The 19,020-nt window shown below is 42.7% G+C and overlaps 1 protein-coding gene across 50 annotated transcripts in view; it reads left to right on the forward strand.

Annotated features, from left to right (window-relative positions):
- The window catches only part of Kidins220 (kinase D-interacting substrate 220), an 88,705-nt gene that overhangs the window by 21,760 nt on the left and 47,925 nt on the right, over positions 1 to 19,020 (forward strand). For all 50 annotated transcript variants that reach the window (XM_087552019.1, XM_087552025.1, XM_087552020.1 and 47 more), the window contains 12 exon segments: positions 873 to 1,070; positions 4,931 to 5,029; positions 6,215 to 6,313; positions 6,764 to 6,862; positions 9,407 to 9,584; positions 10,914 to 11,078; positions 11,694 to 11,873; positions 12,603 to 12,768; positions 15,771 to 15,922; positions 16,091 to 16,380; positions 17,479 to 17,619; positions 18,276 to 18,519. In XM_087552019.1, the coding sequence (XP_087408145.1) occupies positions 873 to 1,070; positions 4,931 to 5,029; positions 6,215 to 6,313; positions 6,764 to 6,862; positions 9,407 to 9,584; positions 10,914 to 11,078; positions 11,694 to 11,873; positions 12,603 to 12,768; positions 15,771 to 15,922; positions 16,091 to 16,380; positions 17,479 to 17,619; positions 18,276 to 18,519 (2,011 nt within the window).

A 19,020-nucleotide genomic window follows, 5' to 3' on the forward strand; every position in this document is an offset into this window, starting at 1 on the left:
ATGGCTCGGGGCTCAGCGGATAAAGCACTTGCTGCCATGCATGGTGACCTGAGTTCTGTCCTTGGGATTTATGTGCTGCAAAGAGAAAATGAACGCGTAAGACTGATCTGACCTCCACATGTCCACATGTGCATATGCCTAAATGAATGCACAAGAAAAAAGTGTAAAAATCAATTTTTTAAACACCTGAACATATACCTCCAGCCACTTTTGGCATATGTCTGTTATGTATATTAGCATTTTGTCAGAAATAATATAAAAATTAAATATGTTTGTTTATTTATATTACACATTTGTATATTAAAGGGGGCACATGCATGCCACTGCACACATGTGGCATTCAGAGGACACCTGTGGGAGTTGGTTCTCTCCTTCACCACTTGGGTCCTAAGGATCAAATGGAGGCCATCAGGCTTGGCAGCAAGTGTCTTTACAATTGAGTCTCCTTGCTGGTCCTATCAGAAATATCAGAAATGACCCCTAGTGACTAGAGGAGCAGTACAGTGGGAGAACCCTTACCTAGTGTGCTCAAGGCCCTGGACTACAAACTGGCACTGCCAATTGTTAAAATGTGATTTATATTTTAAAACTTATACATATGTGCCTGTGTTTGCCTGCGGATGTATGCACGTGAGTGGTGGGAGTGTCTGCAGGGGCTGGAATATGGTGTTGGGCTCTCTGGAGCTGGAGTCACCCATCGTCAGTGCAGGGAATCAAACTCCAGTCCTTTGCAAGAGCAGCAAAACCTTTTAACCACTGAGTCATCTCTCTAGCATCTGCAAATAGTTCCCCTGTTTGAAAATAGTTTTCTGATTATGGCATGCATGATATGTTCCCTAGAGCTCACTTGTTTCTTTGTTTCTCTTTCTAAGAATTCGATGACTGCACTTATCGTGGCAGTGAAAGGAGGCTACACACAGTCCGTGAAAGAGATTTTGAAAAGGAATCCAAATGTGAACCTAACTGACAAGGATGGAAACACAGCTCTGATGATCGCATCGAAGGAGGGACATATTGAGATTGTGCAGGACCTGCTGGACGCCGGAACATACGTGAACATACCTGACAGGGTAGGGGCCTCCTTCAGGTTTGTCAGTGGTGGTGAACTAGACAGAAGATTAGCTAGTGGCTCCTTATCATCACGACTCTTCACAGATGACGTGAACTTGTTTGAAGAGAAGTTTTATTCCTTCCTTTGAAACTAATAAATTAAAATTTCCAATCTTGTTAAAGAATGTCCTTATTTATTTTTGTCAGCTAGTTTTGTTACTGGACATGTCCCACACATGGCTAGTTTGTAACTCTTTTTTTTTTTTATTAATTTATTATGTATAAGTACACTGTAACTATCTTCAGACACACCAGAAGAGGGCATCAGATCCCATTACAGATGGTTGTGAGCCACCATGTGGTTGCTGGGATTCAGGACCTCTGGAAGAGCAGTCAGTGCTTTTAACTGCTGAGCCGTCTCTCCAGCCTCCTAGTTTGTGACTCTTTGATGAATATCCGTGTAGGTGTTTTTCAGAGCTGATGTTATTCATTAGTACTTAGATCGTACCTTTCTGCTTAAGGTTTTTTTTCTCTTGCCTGACTTCTTCTCTGAGGTTTCACATATGTGTTCAGAACTCTCCACTCAGATGTATATGAGTGAGCTTTTAAAACCGTTCAGCAAGATGAAATGGAATGGGGTGGTTTTTGTCTTTTCACTACTGCAGACCATTTTCTTTGTCTCAGCACATGGGCCCACCACCCACCCTGGTGCTTTCTCTTTTGTTTCCCTACCTCATGCAGTTCTGTTGACTCGATGTAAAACTTGTCCTTTTTCTGGCTTCATCACCACCATTGCTTCCCTGACCAAGCCACCCTCTCCTGTTATTGAAAGAGATCAGATCATAACAGATTCTCTGTTGCCTCTGCTGCTAAATGCACACACGCCTTTGTGGAAGCCACCCAAGGCTCTCCCTTGTGCTTTGGATATGTATCTATCTGAAGTTTACAGACCCTGCATGTCAGTGTCCTTACTTGAGTCCTTGTCCTCCCCGCTTTAGAAGGTTGTAGCCCTCTTAAGTCCCCTCTCTTTCTTTGCACATGATCTTGTCCTGCTGTGAGGTATGGCTAGGTGCCCCAGCTGTGCTTTCAATCTAGAATGCTGCCTATACATGGTGGCTTCTGTTTGTCATTCTGCCTTTACTTACGCCTACCTAGTTGGAAAGGTCATCTTAGCTCTGCAGTCCAGAGGCCTACTTAGTTACTTTTGATCAGTTATGCTATTCTATTTGCATAGTGCTCGTTTGGGTTTATTCATTTTAATCGTGTGTCGTCTTCTATTAGACTGTAAATTCGCCTACAGCTGGAACCTTTTCTTCTTGTTTTCCAGCACCTAGAATGGTGCTTGGCACACTGTGACAGGAATGGTTTACTTGCCAGTGTACTGGTCCTCATCCGCTTTGATGCCTACATTCTTAACTATGACAAGTCTGCCTTTATGTCTGCCGTTTGGGGTGCACTAAACTACTACACCAAGATGCTAGACTTAGGTGACTTGCAGAGTGTTGGGGTCCTCAGAATGGAAGCAGGCAACAGCTTGCAGGCTCCCTTAGCACAGAAGTCTACAGCTGACCTGCCGTTTAGCAATAAAATGACAAGGTACCCGAGCCCATGGCAAAATTAGTATTTGAAGTAGTGGGAAGCTGTGATTCAAAATGGCTGTTGCCGGATGAATGTCATCTGAGAAGCTGTGCTTGTGAGGTATTAACTTGGTACAGTTCCTGTACAGGAGAATAAAGTAGCTGTATGTCCTTTGCCTATGGCTGCCACTGGCTGTATCCATAGACACTGGCCTGGGAGCCAGGCCTGCTTCCTTCAGAGCCATGAGAGCAACTTAGAGCCTGTTGCTTTTATCATGTGGCAGTCTTTGAACATCCAAACTGTCAGTGTCTGTGATTTCAGTGTATGTGGGACTAGTCTTCAAAGAGACTAGATTCCACCTGAGTAACTTATCTTTTTAAGTTTCCATCATGGGATTTCATGAGCCCTTATTCTAAGGACTCATGTCCTTTGTGTCTTACTCAGAAGGTTACTAATATTAGATAGTATCAGTTAGTGACAGTCTTTTTTAGAGAGATTTTTTTTTTATCTTTATTAACTTGAGTATTTCTTATTTACATTTCGGTTGTTATTCCCCTTCCCGGTTTCTGGGCCAACATCCCCCTAGCCCCCCCCCCTTCTATGTGGGCTTCCCCTCCCCATCCTCCCCCCATTACCACCCTCCCCCCAACAATCACATTCACTGGGGGTTCAGTCTTAGCAGGACCCAGGGCTTCCCCTTCCACTGGTGCTCTTACTAGGATATTCATTGCTACCTATGGGGTCAGAGTCCAGGGTCAGTCCATGCATAGTCTTTAGGTAGTGGCTTAGTCCCTGGAAGCTCTGGTTGCTTGGCATTGTTGTTCATATGGGGTCTCGAGCCCCTTCTAGCTCTTCCAGTCCTTTCTCTGATTCCTTCAACAGGGGTCCTATTCTCAGTTCAGTGGTTTGCTGCTGGCATTTGCCTATGTATTTGCTGTATTCTGGGTGTTCTCTCAGGAGAGATCTACATCCAGTTCCTGTCAGCCTGCACTTCTTTGCTTCATCCATCTTATCTAGTTTGGTGGCTGTATATGTATGGGCCACATGTGGGGCAGGCTCTGAATGGGTGTTTCCTTCTGCCTCTGTTCTAAACTTTGCCTCCCTATTCCCTGCCAAGGGTATTCTGGTTCCCCTTTTAAAGAAGGAGTGAAACATTCGCATTTTGGTCATCCTTCTTGAGTTTCATGTGTTCTGTGCATCTAGGGTAATTCAAGCATTTGGGCTAATAGCCACTTATCAATGAGTGCATACCATGTGTGTTTTTCTGTGATTGGGTTACCTCGCACAGGATGATATTTTCCAGTTCCATCCATTTGCCTATGAATTTCATAAAGTCATTGTTTTTGATAGCTGAGTAATATTCCATTGTGTAGATGTACCATATTTTCTGTATCCATTCCTCTGTTGAAGGGCATCTGGGTTCTTTCCAGCTTCTGGCTATTATAAATAAGGCTGCTATGAACATAGTGGAGCATGTGTCTTTGTTATATGTTGGGGCATCTTTTGGGTATATGCCCAAGAGAGGTATAGCTGGGTCCTCAGGTAGTTCAATGTCCAATTTTCTGAGGAACCTCCAGATTGATTTCCAGAATGGTTGTACCAGTCTGCAATCCCACCAACAATGGAGGAGTGTTCCTTTTTCTCCACATCCTCGCCAGCATCTGCTGTCACCTGAGTTTTTGATCTTAGCCATTCTCACTGGTGTGAGGTGAAATCTCAGGGTTGTTTTGATTTGCATTTCCCTTATGACTAAAGATGTTGAACATTACTTTAGGTGTTTCTCAGCCATTTGGCATTCCTCAGTTGTGAATTCTTTGCTTATCTCTGAACCCCATTTTTTAATAGGGTTATTTGTCTCCCTGCGGTCTAAGTTCTTGAGTTCTTTGTATATTTTGGATATAAGCCCTCTATCTGTTGTAGGATTGGTAAAGATCTTTTCCCAATCTGTTGGTTGCCGTTTTGTCCTAACCACAGTGTCCTTTGCCTTACAGAAGCTTTGCAGTTTTATGAGATCCCATTTGTCGATTCTTGATCTTAGAGCATAAGCCATTAGTGTTTTGTTCAGGAAATTTTCTCCAGTGCCCATGTGTTCAAGATGCTTCCCCACTTTTTCTTCTATTAGTTTGAGTGTATCTGGTTTGGTGTGGAGGTCCTTGATCCACTTGGACTTAAGCTTTGTACAGGGTGATAAGCATTTCAGAGAGATTTTTAAGAACAAATCTAGTGCATTGATAAATGAGTAACCTTAATTTCAGAACTGTGTTCTTTGTTTAGTAACTGACCTTGTTTTTTGTCCTTTTAGAGTGGGGATACTGTATTGATCGGCGCTGTGAGAGGTGGTCATGTTGAAATTGTTCGAGCACTTCTCCAAAAATATGCTGATATAGACATTAGAGGGCAGGTATGTATGCTCAGATTGTGGTGACAATGAATGCTTGTGTCAAGTAGTCAGGACGTTGCTCCTCCTACTTTCTGTGGAGATAAAAAATGTATGGCCTAATTCATTGGCTGTGTGTTGTTGTTATGTTTTCTCGGCACTAGTCTAAAGTTCCAGAATTAATGTCCACTTAACTCAGATACAAGTCAAAAAGTTCCACACCATTCTAGGCTGTGTAGTGAAACCTGTCTCAAAAATGAAACAAGGGCTGGAGGTAGTTAACTGGTTAAGGGTGCTTGCTGTCTTGGAGAGGACACCCATGCTGGAGGCTCCCAGATCGCCTTAACTCCAGCTCCAAGGGATCTGACCTTCATTTCTGGTCTCTGAGCTTCTGCACATGATGAGCTTTGGCCCATTGACTGCGCCGGGTGGCTTGTGCACCTCATAGGCTGATGCCAATAAACCCTTAGAGAAGTGTTGACACAGGAAACCCCGTGTGCCAGCTACAGGAGTCGGTCCTCAGTTAAAGCCGTCTTTTCACTAATGGATGTTTGCTAGATCACCTGTTTCAGACTACTGATCAGTCTGTGTCTGTCAGTCTTGTGCATCTGTTTTTAATCAGTTTTTAATTGATGTTCTGAAGCTCTGCTCTCTAGGTCTGTGTGAACCAAAGGTGTGACTTTTGAGCCAGGTAGGTTACCGAAGGAGCTGTTGAAGACAGTATAGGGTGCAGGGTAAATATAGGTGAACAGAATTAACGAAAAGAATGCCTGTGTCTGTCAGAAACACATTCTTACTGTCTTCACTGGGCCAGCACATTTAATAATGACTTGTCCATAGCAGAGTTCAGGTATTGGTGACTTGTAACCTGTTTTCTCTCCCTGAAGTCTGACTGCATGGCAAACACAGTATATTTTAGGGCTGTGGATGTGGCATAGTGATCTAGTTCTCGCTTAGAGTGTATGAGGCCCTGGCCTCCGCCAGGCACCACAGAAACAAAAGACCACTTACCAACTTTGTGGTTTGCTCCTTTTCTACTTAAGTAATACTAAGTTTTTCTAGGACGCTTTCATAAAGAGTTCCTTAAAAGCAAATCCTCGATACCATGTAGATTGATATTACCTCCCACCAATATAAGTATTCATATTTGACATTCATAAACAGCAAGTTTTAGTACTGCATCTCACATGATTTCCTTTCCTTACACAGGACAATAAGACCGCGCTGTATTGGGCCGTTGAAAAGGGAAATGCGACAATGGTGAGGGATATCCTGCAGTGCAATCCGGACACGGAAATATGCACGAAGGTACAGCGCACGTTTTGTTCTGTTAGCTGGATGATCCCAGCGCTGTGGTGCTGATGTCCTGGGCCACTGGCAGCTGTTCACAAACCTTGAAGAGGTTGCCTCCCTGTGTTCCTTATGTTCTGTTGGGAATGCAGAACTCACTTGCTTTAGACAACCTCCCTGTTTGGTACCCCATATCAGGCATTTTAGCTTTACTCTAATCATGTGAAACTGTACAAGACTTTGGTAGTTAGCTGTGTGCGAAAATGTCCTATACGAAGTATATTTGTAATTCCTATAAGAAGATTAAAGTGCCTTAGTAATATATAACTATTTCCATACAGTTCACTGTTGGGAAAGGAAAGGCATCCGCTTGCCAGTTTGCAGATTATGTTTTCTTTAGAATCTTTCAAATGTGGACTCACTGAAGGAAAGGAAAGCTCTGACCTTAATCCTTGTCTGTGCTCACAGGATGGTGAGACACCACTGATAAAAGCCACCAAGATGAGAAATATTGAAGTGGTGGAGCTGCTGCTGGATAAGGGGGCTAAGGTGTCTGCTGTGGACAAGGTAAGAGCAGGGCTGTGCATGGCACCTGTGGTGAGGTGCTGGTAGGCCGACAGGCACATCTGGAGGAGCACAGAGTACCGTGGTGAGAAGCTGGTGCACTGACCTGCACATCTGGTGGAAGTACTGGAGGTCTATTTTTATTGTGTGTGAGGGATGAGCAGCTGGGATTGCACACGGGGGAGTCTCATTCTGTTTCAACATCATGTTGTGGACTGAGGAGGCTTGGTGTGTTATCTGTTTTTCTTCTGTGACTCATAACCAGCTGTTAGGGACAGTTAAGGAGTTGTCCTTGACCACCACATAAGGAGGACATCTCAGGGGTAGCCTATCCCAGGAGAAAATCATTCTCCAAGTAGATTATAGACTGGCATTGCTTGTCTCCAACAGAGGACTGAGGTCTATTTCCCAGCACCACATGGAACAGCTCACAGATGCCTGCAACTCCAGCTCCAGGAGGTCTGATGCCTTCTTCCTGTCTCCCGAGGACACACACTCACATGCACATGTCCACACAGAAACACATACATTAAAGTTAAAAAAATTTAAATTAGGAAGGACATAAAGTTAAAAGTGACTTTTTGAAATCGGAAACTTCTACTGGGTGCAGTGACACATGCCTTTAAACCCAGCACTCAGAAAGGAGTTAGAGGCAGGCTGATCTCTGTGAGTTTGAGGCCAGCCTGACCCACAGAGAGAATTTCAGACTAGCCAGAGCTACAGAGTAAGACACTGTCTCAAAACAAAGTAAAACAAAACCAAAAACAAACAAACAAACAAACAAACATCCAAACCAAAACAAGGACAAAAACAAAAAAACAAAAACAGAAAAAAAGTAAAGAAAACTTGTATGACCTGTTTCTGTTGTGGACAGCTTCCCAGAATTGCCTTCCTTTTGTACCACTGACTCATAGTTGACACTGAGCCTCCTTTTGGACTAAGAAACACACTGACATTGTCTATGTTGAAGCATCATGGAACACGTTGTAAGTGATTGTTCTGTGGTCAGTGTGTGTCAGTATGTACTTGGGGCAGATGCTCGTGTAAGCTAGTAGCTGTGCACTGAGTACATTGGTACTTGGAGTTGAGAGCATTCCCACTTGTGCTGGGGCAAGAGGAGGTTGTAAGAGTTCTTCTCTGTGATACTGGAGGTAGAACCAGGGCCTGAGCACCTGCAAAGCCAAGTGCTATTCCACTGACCCGTGGTGCTGTCCTTTAGTGTCCGAGTGACACTGATGTGAGTCTTGAATTTGGCTTTGCATAGACCATTTTCACAGAAAGAAACTGGGAAGCAAGATGCTTGTTCTTGCTCTGGGTTTATTTTCAGCATATTTGTGAGTTTGCTCATGTGTTCCAGAGACTTTGTGTGCTGAGGATATTCTGCCTTCTCTCAGGCTTGAGGGTGTGGAATGGAGTTGGGTGGTTAGGATGTGTTGGGTTTGAGGACTGCTAGGCAGTTGGAGATGAGACATCTAGGTTGGGACTTGGGTTAGTGCGGGATGTGGGAGTGGTGGTAGCGATGAACATAGAAGTGTAAAGAACATCGAAAGCGGCCAGCGTTTACCTGCAAGAGTGTGCGCTGTGTTGTTGGGTTATATTATTCTTGGTCATGAAGTTTTTTCCTGTTCTGTCATCAGCTACATAAAGTCGGAACCATTTTGTCTTCTGTCTTTGCATCTTCCAGTGAACCCAGCACATACAGTTCTTTACATTGCTGAGTTCAGCAGTTATTGAAGCACATGCACAGCACAGGAAGAGAACAGAACAGTCAGGAAGCAGAAGAGCACCTTGGATAAGGGCCTTCCGGAGAGCCTGGGAAAGACATGCAGGCCTCTTCCATTAGTGTCTCAGAGCGATCAGTGTAGATGAGAGCTGGGGACTTCATTCCTAAGTTTTCCATCAAGGGAATGTTGGTGAAGTAGTAAATGGAGTACCAGGCAGATTGGGGAGGCCCTTCACAAGTGTGAGCTTTCTTAGTGTGGAGGGTGACTACTCATGTGATGGAGGAGCCTCATCGGGAAGAGGCAGTTAATGCAGGGAGTGGAAGATGGAAAGCCTAGGAGTCCTAGTGCTCAGAGGAAAGGTATGACATCAAGGATCCATAATGGCAGGTACTTGACAAAGGCTGTATTGGGTGCTGGGGTTGATCAGAATGGATGAGCACTGCCATGAAGCCTGGTAGAAAAAAGGCGTGGACTAGAGTATGCACTGGTTGAGGAAGGCTGCTGATGTCCTTGGTCAGTAACTGTTCTGGTGGACCGAAGGGTGCGAGGAGGAGTTCAGGCCTGGGAGGTATACATGACGAAGGCTGTTGTTCTTAAGTGAGCTGCAGGGTGAGAAACTACATTCTAGAAGCTGGAGAGAGGGGCAGGAAGGAGGTATTTGTGAGAAACTCTTACAGATCTGGGGAAAGGAACTGTGAGGAACAGAGAGGCACATTTATGAGGAATGCAACCCCCAGAGTGTCTGCTTTACAGAGACACTGAAAGTGTTGCTCAGAGCTGCTTTTGAGAACGAGCGAGTGCAGCCTGGGTTGCTCTTTTACAGAAAGGGGACACTCCCCTGCACGTTGCCATCCGAGGGAGGAGCCGGAGACTGGCCGAACTTCTTTTACGGAACCCCAAAGATGGACGGTTACTCTACAGACCCAACAAAGCAGGCGAGACTCCCTACAACATTGACTGCAGCCACCAGAAAAGCATTTTAACTCAAATATTTGGAGCCAGTAAGTAATGAAATGGGTTTTCTCCTGACCAAGCCTGTACATGCACGTGTGTGTGTGTGTGTGTGTGTGTGTGTGTGTGTGTGTGTGTGCATGTGTCTTTTACTGGAGGTCCAACCCAGGGCCCTGCCAATACTAGGCAAAAACTTCATCACTGAGCAACTCAAACTTGAATTTTTAAAAGATGAATTTCCAATAAAAACATATGGAAAATAAATTGTTCAACATACCTGGCCCAAAAAAGATTTTAAAAGTTTTTATTATTTTCATTTTCTTATATTATACATGAGTGTTTTATCTACATGTATATATGTCTCTCCATTCTGCCCACCAACAAAGACTTTTTAAAAATCATGAGATTTTTAGTGAGATAATCTTACTGCTTAAGTCTGATGCCCTGAGCCTGATTTCTGAAACTCAAGTTTTCGGTGAAAGAATAGAGCTGATTCCACTGAGTTGTCCCCTGACCTACCCACATGTACCGTGGTCTTCTCCTATGGTCGTAATCATAATTGAATGCTTCCTAGCTATGCTTATACTTCTAAAATGTTTTAAAAGTTTTATTTAAGTTTGTATGTTTCTCTGTGTGTGTGTGTATGTGTGTGTGTGTGTGTGTGTGTGTGCGTGCGTGTGTGTACACATGTGTGCACATGAGCATGTGCATGTACGTGAGCGCCTGTGGAGGATAAGAGAATATTGGATCCCTTGGAACTAGAGTTGCAGACCACTTTGGACTGCTCCCTGCAGATGCTGGAACCTTGTGTCACCTGAAGAGCAGGAAACCCTGCTGACTCCGGAGCCAGCCCCAGCTCCTCTTACTTCCTCTTGGCTTTTCCTCTAAAAACTACTCTCACGGCTTTTTAAAAAAGTGTTTTCATTTAGGTGCCTGAGTCGTCAAACCTTTCTGCAAAGAATTATTTTGTTTTTGATCATCTGTTGTATTCTTTAGTAACACTTTATAGTGAATGTACTTAAATATTTCTAGAATTGAAATGGTCTCGAATTCTTTCCCATCCATGGTTCCAAGAATTGTACTCAAGGCTCATGCATGCCAGCCAGTGCTCAACTGCTGACTGTGTCCCCAGCTCTGGACAGTGTGACAAGCGATAGGGAAGAAAGCATCATTTGCCAGTGCTTTCTTCTCTATACTTCAAGATGACGTATCTTATCATTAACTAATAGATATATTATAATAGATACATTATGTTGCTCCAAATATAGTGTTTAGGTAGGAATCTTTGAAGCTGTTTTTCTGCAGGTTTAAATGCTCAATCCCCCATGTAGAGTGATACCAGTGTTTAATGTAAGGATATGGTATGCTTCTAATTACAGGACACTTGTCTCCTACGGAAACAGATGGCGACATGCTTGGTTATGATTTGTATAGCAGTGCCCTGGCCGATATTCTCAGTGAACCCACCATGCAACCACCCATTTGTGTGGGCTTGTATGCACAGTGGGGAAGTGGGAAGTCTTTCTTACTCAAGAAACTAGAAGGTAAAGGCATGTTTTGTGAAGGCATTTCGTTGTGCAGTAAAGCTCTGTGAGTAGCTGTCTTGTCACACAGTCTGCTGTGGTGGTTGGCATTTTTCTCCTTCTAGTCGATCCTCCCATGAGTTTTCTTTCTCACACAGGTCCAGTTGTGGGCCAGCATTAAGTATAGCCTTGGGAGTGCATTTCATTGTCAAGTTGCAGATCCTCCATAGAGCTGTGTGCTGCAGTAAGGACTAAATGCACTGTTAATAAAGGAGGCCTTTTCTGTTAGAAGCCATTCTTGCTCTTCAAGGATAGGCTTCAATATTGCAAATAAAAATGGCCTCAAGTTTTGTTGAAACAATGATGTGTGGTTCTTGTTAGGCTTCATGTACCTTTGAGAACCTCAGTCAGGGGCGAGGGATTCTGAGGAGTGGTGCTGATGTTTGGAGACAGAGTACTGTTTCTGCTTTTGCTTATGGGAACAATATTTCATTTAGTTCAAACCATAAACGCCAAGATCAGTAAAACCTGTTAAGTGCTCTGCACAAGTTTATATTAAAACAGGAAAGTTATCTAGTGAGTTAAAAGTTATATGTAAGCGAAACAAGTAAACCTTCACGCTGATCTTCCTTCCAGATGAGATGAAGACGTTTGCAGGACAGCAGACCGAGCCCCTCTTCCAGTTCTCGTGGCTCATAGTGTTCCTCACCCTGCTGCTGTGTGGCGGGCTCGGCCTAGTGTTTGCTTTCACGGTTGATACAAACCTCGCCATAGCCATTTCATTGAGTTTCCTGGCTCTCATATATATATTCTTCAGTAAGTCTTTGGTTTTTTAAAAATCTTTTTCAAAAATGGAGAAAAACACTGAGTGCTTGTTACTTAAAACATCTGTCTCTTAAAAATCTACTCGATTTTTGTAATTGGCTGAAAACAATTGATCTTTTCGCTGCTTCATAAGTTGGTTTAGGGTAACAGTGTACATCCCTGGCTGGAGTGACTTTAAGCACCAGTGCACTTGCTGGTACGCAGCAGGGCTGACTCTCACTCACACAGTGTCTGTTACGTGGTGATGACCCTCATCACACTTCAGCGGACCTTGCCGAAGAGAAGGCTCCGTGGCTGTTGCTGGCCAGCTCTTGGGCATTTTGACCATTACTATGATTTTTAGTTTTTCTGGAAATAAGCTAGGAAAACAAAATAGTCTTCAGTTACAAAAGAGGAAATAGATGCGTTACTGAAGGAAGTAGTAACCCGGCCGTTGCCAGCATGACAACACCCAGCTCCTGTGCGTCACCGCTACCAGCCGGACTCGGGAAGCTTTGCCTATGACTCCAGTGCCACACTTTAGTTTCCAGTTACACACACACACACACACACACACACACACACACACACACACACACACTTCCTGTAGTCACCTGAGGGATTCTTCGAGGAGTTATTTAAGAATTAGTATGGACCAGTTACACAGGGTTGCCTCTCCTTTCCCTGCTTTTGACCATGGAGAAAACAGGCTGCCTAACTAATTCAAACTGTGAATTTCAGTCGTCATTTACTTCGGTGGACGGCGGGAAGGAGAGAGTTGGAACTGGGCCTGGGCTCTCAGTACCAGACTGGCAAGACACATTGGGTACCTGGAGCTCCTCTTCAAACTGATGTTTGTGAACCCACCTGAACTGCCGGAGCAAACTACAAAGGCTTTACCTGTGAGGTGAGTTGGTCTTTTGACAGAAGGAATCTTTGATAAAGGTAACAAAAGAATTTAAAGAATTTTACAGGTCATCATATTCCAAAAAAAATTGGTACCTTAGTCTTTTAGTCGAACAAAGCAAAAGTATGTTCCAGTACCTTGAGCATACTCAGTACTTCATAGTATATCCCCTTCCTTTGCATGAGGCGATTTTTCCACAAGTTGAAATCTGCTGTTTTTTATGGTATTTTATTTGTACAGAGACCTCTCCCTCTTCCTTGTACCTGTTACATACTTAGGGCTTTCCTGGGAGCAGTACCAGGGTTTAAACTATGGTTTCACCGAGTCACCCTCCATGATGGGGCCACAGCTCGCCTCTATAACTGTCCTTTCTGATGATATCCTGGAAGGAGTATTGACCTTCAGGGTGGAATCCTGGCAGATAGAGGTCTGAACTGAAAGCCTGGCTTCTCCTTGAAGAGCAGTAACCCCTGGAAACCCTGCTCACACTGAGCTGCTCTTTCCTCATCTCTGCAAATAGACATGTGTGTCTAAAATAATTGAGCATCTCAAAAAGGGAATCTTGAGAAAAAGTGTAATAAAGGAATAACGAAAGGTATGAGATTCCAGATGAAAGAAAGGCTTTTTTTTTTTAAGCTAGAAAATTTAGAGCAAAAAGCTTCTGTGGGGTTGGGAAAAAAGAGTTAAAAATTTTTTTAAAAGTTATGAAGTTTTAAATTATAATAAGATAAAATATGCATAATTTTAGATGAATGTAAGTCATTATAACCATCAAAACTCTGCTAGGTATATAAGTGAGAAAAATAAAGGTTAAAAAATTATAAATATGAGCTGGAAAGATTGCTCAGTGGTTAGTAGCACTGGCTGCTCTTCCAGAGGTCCTGAGTTCAATTCCTGTCAACCACTTGGTGGCTCACAACTATCTGTAATGAGATCTGATGCCCTCTCCTGGCCTGCAGATGTACATGCAGGTAGAACACTCATATACATAAAATAATAAATAAAGAACTCTTAAAAAAAAAACCAAAACACCCTTTAAAAAATTAGGAAAAAAATTTACAAACACAGCTGGCCTTATTTACTCCTGGGTTCTGCGTCTCTAGATGCAACAAACTGTAAATCAAAATTATTTTAAAAAATTGTACCTGAATTAAAATGCCTTCTCCTTGATACCATGCATGATACCAACAGTGTTGTACAGCATCTGTTTACTGATGTTTACTGTTTATGGAGCATAGCATGTTCATTGCATTAGCCATCATACAGAATCCAGAGATGCTTTAAAGTAGATTGCAGTATGTGCCTTTTGTTTTTTTGTATGAGAGACTTGGGCTGATCCTAGAACCAGCTACCCATGAATACGGAGGAACCACTGTGATCAGCATGTAAATTTAAGCATTAAAAGGTTTAAAACTGAGAAGTTTTAAGGGAAAGTGTTTGAGGTTGGAGATGTGGCTCAATGGTTAGAAGTGCGTGCTGCTTTTGCAGAGGACTCTGGTTTGGTTCTAGCACCTACAATGGGTGACTTACGGCCACTTGTAACTCCAGCATTAGGGGATCTATAATCCTTGTCTGGCTTCCACAGGGATCCATACAGTGTGTATGTAAACACACACACACACACACACACACACACACACACACACACACACACACACATATTAATCATGAAGTAAATATTTTTTAAAAATAGGTAAAGCGTACAGTATAGGATAACAATAGAGGAAACTTTTGCAGAAAATTAAAACAGTTTAAATGAATAAGATGGGAGTTTTTAAACAGAACAACCAACATAGTATCAGTTAGGACCACAATATATAATAAAGTGTCATTCCAGACTGTAATTTTGAAACATGTTTTATCTCCTGGGTTGAAGTGAGAATTTAGTTTAGACATGGAAGGAAAAGAATGAATTTTGAGACTGAAGATGTCAGGAAATCAATTTTTTTTGAAGAATAACTCTGGAAAGAATAGAATGAATTCTGAGACTGAAGATGTCAGGAAATCAATTTTTTTTTGAAGAATAACTCTGGAAAGAATAGAATGAATTCTGAGACTGAAGATGTCAGGAAATCAATTTTTTTTGAAGAATAACTCTGAAAAGAATATTTTACAATTATTTCTAAATACCTGATATATGTTAGAGCTACAAATAAAATAAAACATTAGAAAAGTTAATTTTATTATTTTTAGGTTTATTTTTATTTTGTGTGTGCGTATTTTTGTCTCATGTATGTCTGTGCACCATGTACATGTGTGTATGGGGTTTAGAAGAAGATGTCAGGTCTCTGGACTGAGCTGCCAGGTGGGTGCTAGGAACTAAACCTGGGGCCTCTGGAAGAGCAGCTGGTGTAACCATTGAGCCACCCCTCCAGCAGAAACCCTGCTTCTAAGTGATATTTTTGGGTTTGGAATTCCTGTCTTAGTGAAGACTCTCCTGCTCTGATGGCCTTGGCTGGTATTCGAGCACTTTCTCTTTTGCCCCTATTTTGACATAGGCCAAACTCTGCCATCACTTTCCCGCTTGCCGTTGGCCAGACACACACATTTAACATGTTCGTGTCTCTCCTGAGAGAATGACATGCTCAGAGAAGATAATTAATCACCATCTGCTCCACTCCCTTAGAACTTTAAAAGCAGGTTTTTGAAAAGAAAACCAAAAATTAAAAAAAAAAAAAGAATAGAAAAATGGGGGCTGGAGAAATGGCTCAGTGGTTAGGAGCACAGACTGGGGGTGATTCCCAGCACACACATGGTGGCTCACAACCATCTGTAAATCCACTTCTAAGGGATTGGACTTCCTCATCTGTCTTCTGTGGATACCAGGGATACATGTGGTGCATAGACATAAAATAAAAATTAAAATAATTTTTAAAAGAGGAAACAGGCACTATCTTTTAAAAAAGAAAAAGGAAGTGTGGAATAACTGATGGAGACAGCGTAGTATGTTAGAAATGGCTGCATTCAGTAGCAGAGTAACATCGGGCTTGGTCTTCCCCCAGGTTTTTGTTTACAGATTACAATAGACTCTCCAGTGTGGGAGGAGAAACTTCCTTGGCTGAAATGATCGCGACCCTCTCAGATGCTTGTGAGAGAGAATTCGGCTTTTTGGCTACCCGTCTTTTTCGAGTCTTCAGGACTGAAGAGTCTCAGGGTAGGATTGCTCCCCTCCCCCTCTTCCTCCCTTCCTCCTTGGAATGTTTCTAGGGCTGAGGAAGGAAATAAATGTTCATTTATCTTCATGAGCCCATGAGTTGACCCTCAGAGTCGTCATGTGCTCTCGACCATAAAGATTTTGTTAATACTGTTTATTCTATTACAGGTAAAAAGAAATGGAAAAAAACATGCTGCCTCCCCTCTTTTGTCATCTTTCTTTTTATTGTTGGCTGCATTATTGCTGGGATCACCCTTCTGGCTATATTCAGAGTTGACCCGAAACATCTGACAGTGAATGCTATCCTCATTTCTATCGCATCTGTCGTGGGGTTGGCCTTCGTGCTCAATTGTCGAACATGGTGGCAAGTGCTGGACTCTCTCCTGAATTCTCAGAGAAAACGCCTCCATAGTGCTGCCTCCAAATTACACAAGTTAAAAAGTGAAGGATTCATGAAAGTAAGTGCTCTCATCAGAAAAACTGTACTGGGAACATGCTGCTGTCACCATGCCAACTTGGACATGCTCTCGAAATGTTAGAGTTACATTTAAGGGTAGGGACTGAACCCGGGACCTTGTGTACACCAGGCAAGTACCTTACCACTCAGCTATATGTCCAAGACTGTTGCATTTAACCTCGTTTAGTTAGTTTGTTAGGTTTATAGGAAAATCCATATTTACCCCATGTATCTTGTGTATCCTCTGTTATCAACAGCTGTCACCAGAGTGATGCATTTGTTCAGTCCCCTGTATTGTAGTCAGACTCAGTTTGCATTAGGTTCAGCCTTGGTGCTGTACACTCTTTGGGTTTGCATAAGTGTTTGATAGCATAACATATGCAAGATTACAGTATGTTTACTGCCGTGAAAGTGCCTGCTTTCCTGTTCAGCCTCTGTCTCTCCCCAAACATGTCAGACCCTGAGGAGTTTACCGACTCAGTAGCTGCGTCTTTCCCATGATGTCAGGTAGTTGCAACCATGCAGTATGTAGCCCTTTCCTATTGACTTCTTTCATCCCTTTCATGGCTTAAAATTCCGTTGCTTTTTAGGCCTGATGAATATTGTTGCCTGAATGAAGAGTGTACATTTATTCAGTAGTTATGAATACAATTGCTATAAGTATCTGTGCTCAGGTTTTTGTGTAGATGTAAATTTTTTAGCTCTTTTGATAAATAACAAGAATTATAATTACTGAACTTTATAGCATGAGTATATTTAACTTTGTTTAAAACTAGATGCCACCAAGGAGCCAAGGGTATTGTAGCCATTAGTAGGTGTTTTGGGTGGAATTCAAGTCCAAGGCTTTTGTCATTCAGAGTCTAGTTCTGGCAAGTAAGTCTCTCAGCCTCCTCTGTAGTCAGTCCTACCACAGCATCCCCTGATGACATTCTAAGAGTCAAGTATTGTCAGTCCATAACTGAAACCCTTGCAACAGGTTTAAATGGAACCACTGCCAGCAGCAAGAACTTCGGATTTCTTTTCTTCCCTTTAGATGGGTTTCTCTTGTGCTTCTAAAGGAGTGTGCCTTACCTTCTTGTGTCTTCTGTGCTTTGTGCAGGTCCTGAAGTGTGAGGTGGAGCTGATGGCCAGGATGGCAAAAACCATTGACAGCTTCACTCAAAACCAGACAAGGCTGGTGGTTATCATTGACGGCCTGGATGCCTGCGAGCAGGATAAAGTCCTTCAGATGCTGGACACTGTATGTCTCACTGTCTCACTGTCTCAGCTTGCCACTGTGGCCACGTAGGATGCATGACTTCACAAAATATCTCAGTTAGGATGGAAACTGTGCTTCTTATTTAAGAAACACTGCTTTCTTTAGTGAAACTCTCTTTCATAAGAACTATATTTTAAAATTCAGAATTACAGCAAAAGTTAATGTTTGATCAAGAATGTTTAAATCCTTTCAGCCTGATGGTGCTTTAGGAAAAAAATACAGCAAAAACTCACACGGAGTATCTCTAAATGACAAGCGTGGCTGAGCTGTGCAGGCTGTCATGTTTGTACTCTGAGATGACAGAGGAACCCATAGATTTTGTAGTGTTGTTAAAGCAGACTGCTGTAATCTGAGGTTTGTTATAACAGCAGTGCTTAACCGAGTGTACAGAACTCACGTGTGCTCCCAGAAAGTTGCCTCGCATGTTGAGCTTGCTTTTGTGTAGGCTCCAGGTGTCTGAGAAGGAAACCCCTAAGATTGAGCCATCTATAAAAGTTGTTTTTATAGAGAATACATTTTGATGAGAAATGAATGATATTAAAAGATAAAGCACCAAAGGATAGTACAGATTTTAAAAAGGAATTTTTTTTGTACATTTTAAAAATTTGTGTCACATCCATACCTTTCTTCTACCACAGGTCCGAGTTCTGTTTTCAAAGGGCCCTTTTATTGCCATTTTTGCAAGTGATCCGCATATTATCATAAAGGCCATCAACCAGAACCTGAATAGTGTGCTTCGTGACTCAAATATAAACGGACATGACTACATGCGCAATATAGTTCACTTACCAGTTTTTCTTAATAGTCGTGGGCTTAGCAATGCAAGGAAATTCCTTGTAACTTCAGCAACAAATGGGGACATTACATGCTCAGACACCACAGGTAAGCGTCAGCCCTACAGTACTCAGGCTTGAAGTAATCTGGAAGGTTTTTTATAGTTTCTCTTTGCCTTGAAAAATGTTTCTATTTTACATCTCTTTAATATCACACAAAACAACCCTGCACACAGTGCTTGTATTGATGACTTCCGTTGCTGAGATGAAACACCATAACCAAGGCAGCGTGTAGAAGGAAGGGTTTATTTCGCTATGGTTCCGAAGGGATAAGACTCCAGCACCGTCATGCAGGGAAGTGTGGCAGTGTGTGGACGGCATGGCGGCTGGAGTAGGAAGTCGAGAGTTCACATCTCACACTGCAAGCAGGAAACAAGAGAGCAAACACAAATGACATGCATCTTCAAACTCTCAAAACCGTCTCTCCGGGGACACACTTCCTCCTCAGGCCTCACCCCAAACCTCCCCAACAACAGCATCAAGTGGGGGCAAGTGCTGAAACTCCCGAGACTCTGGGAGACTCATCTTAACCACCATAGCGCTGTCTCCA

The sequence above is a fragment of the Rattus norvegicus genome, chromosome 6 (genome assembly GCF_021556685.1).
Source record: "Rattus norvegicus strain SHRSP/BbbUtx chromosome 6, alternate assembly SHRSP_T2T, whole genome shotgun sequence".
Classification (NCBI taxonomy): Eukaryota; Metazoa; Chordata; class Mammalia; order Rodentia; family Muridae; genus Rattus; species Rattus norvegicus.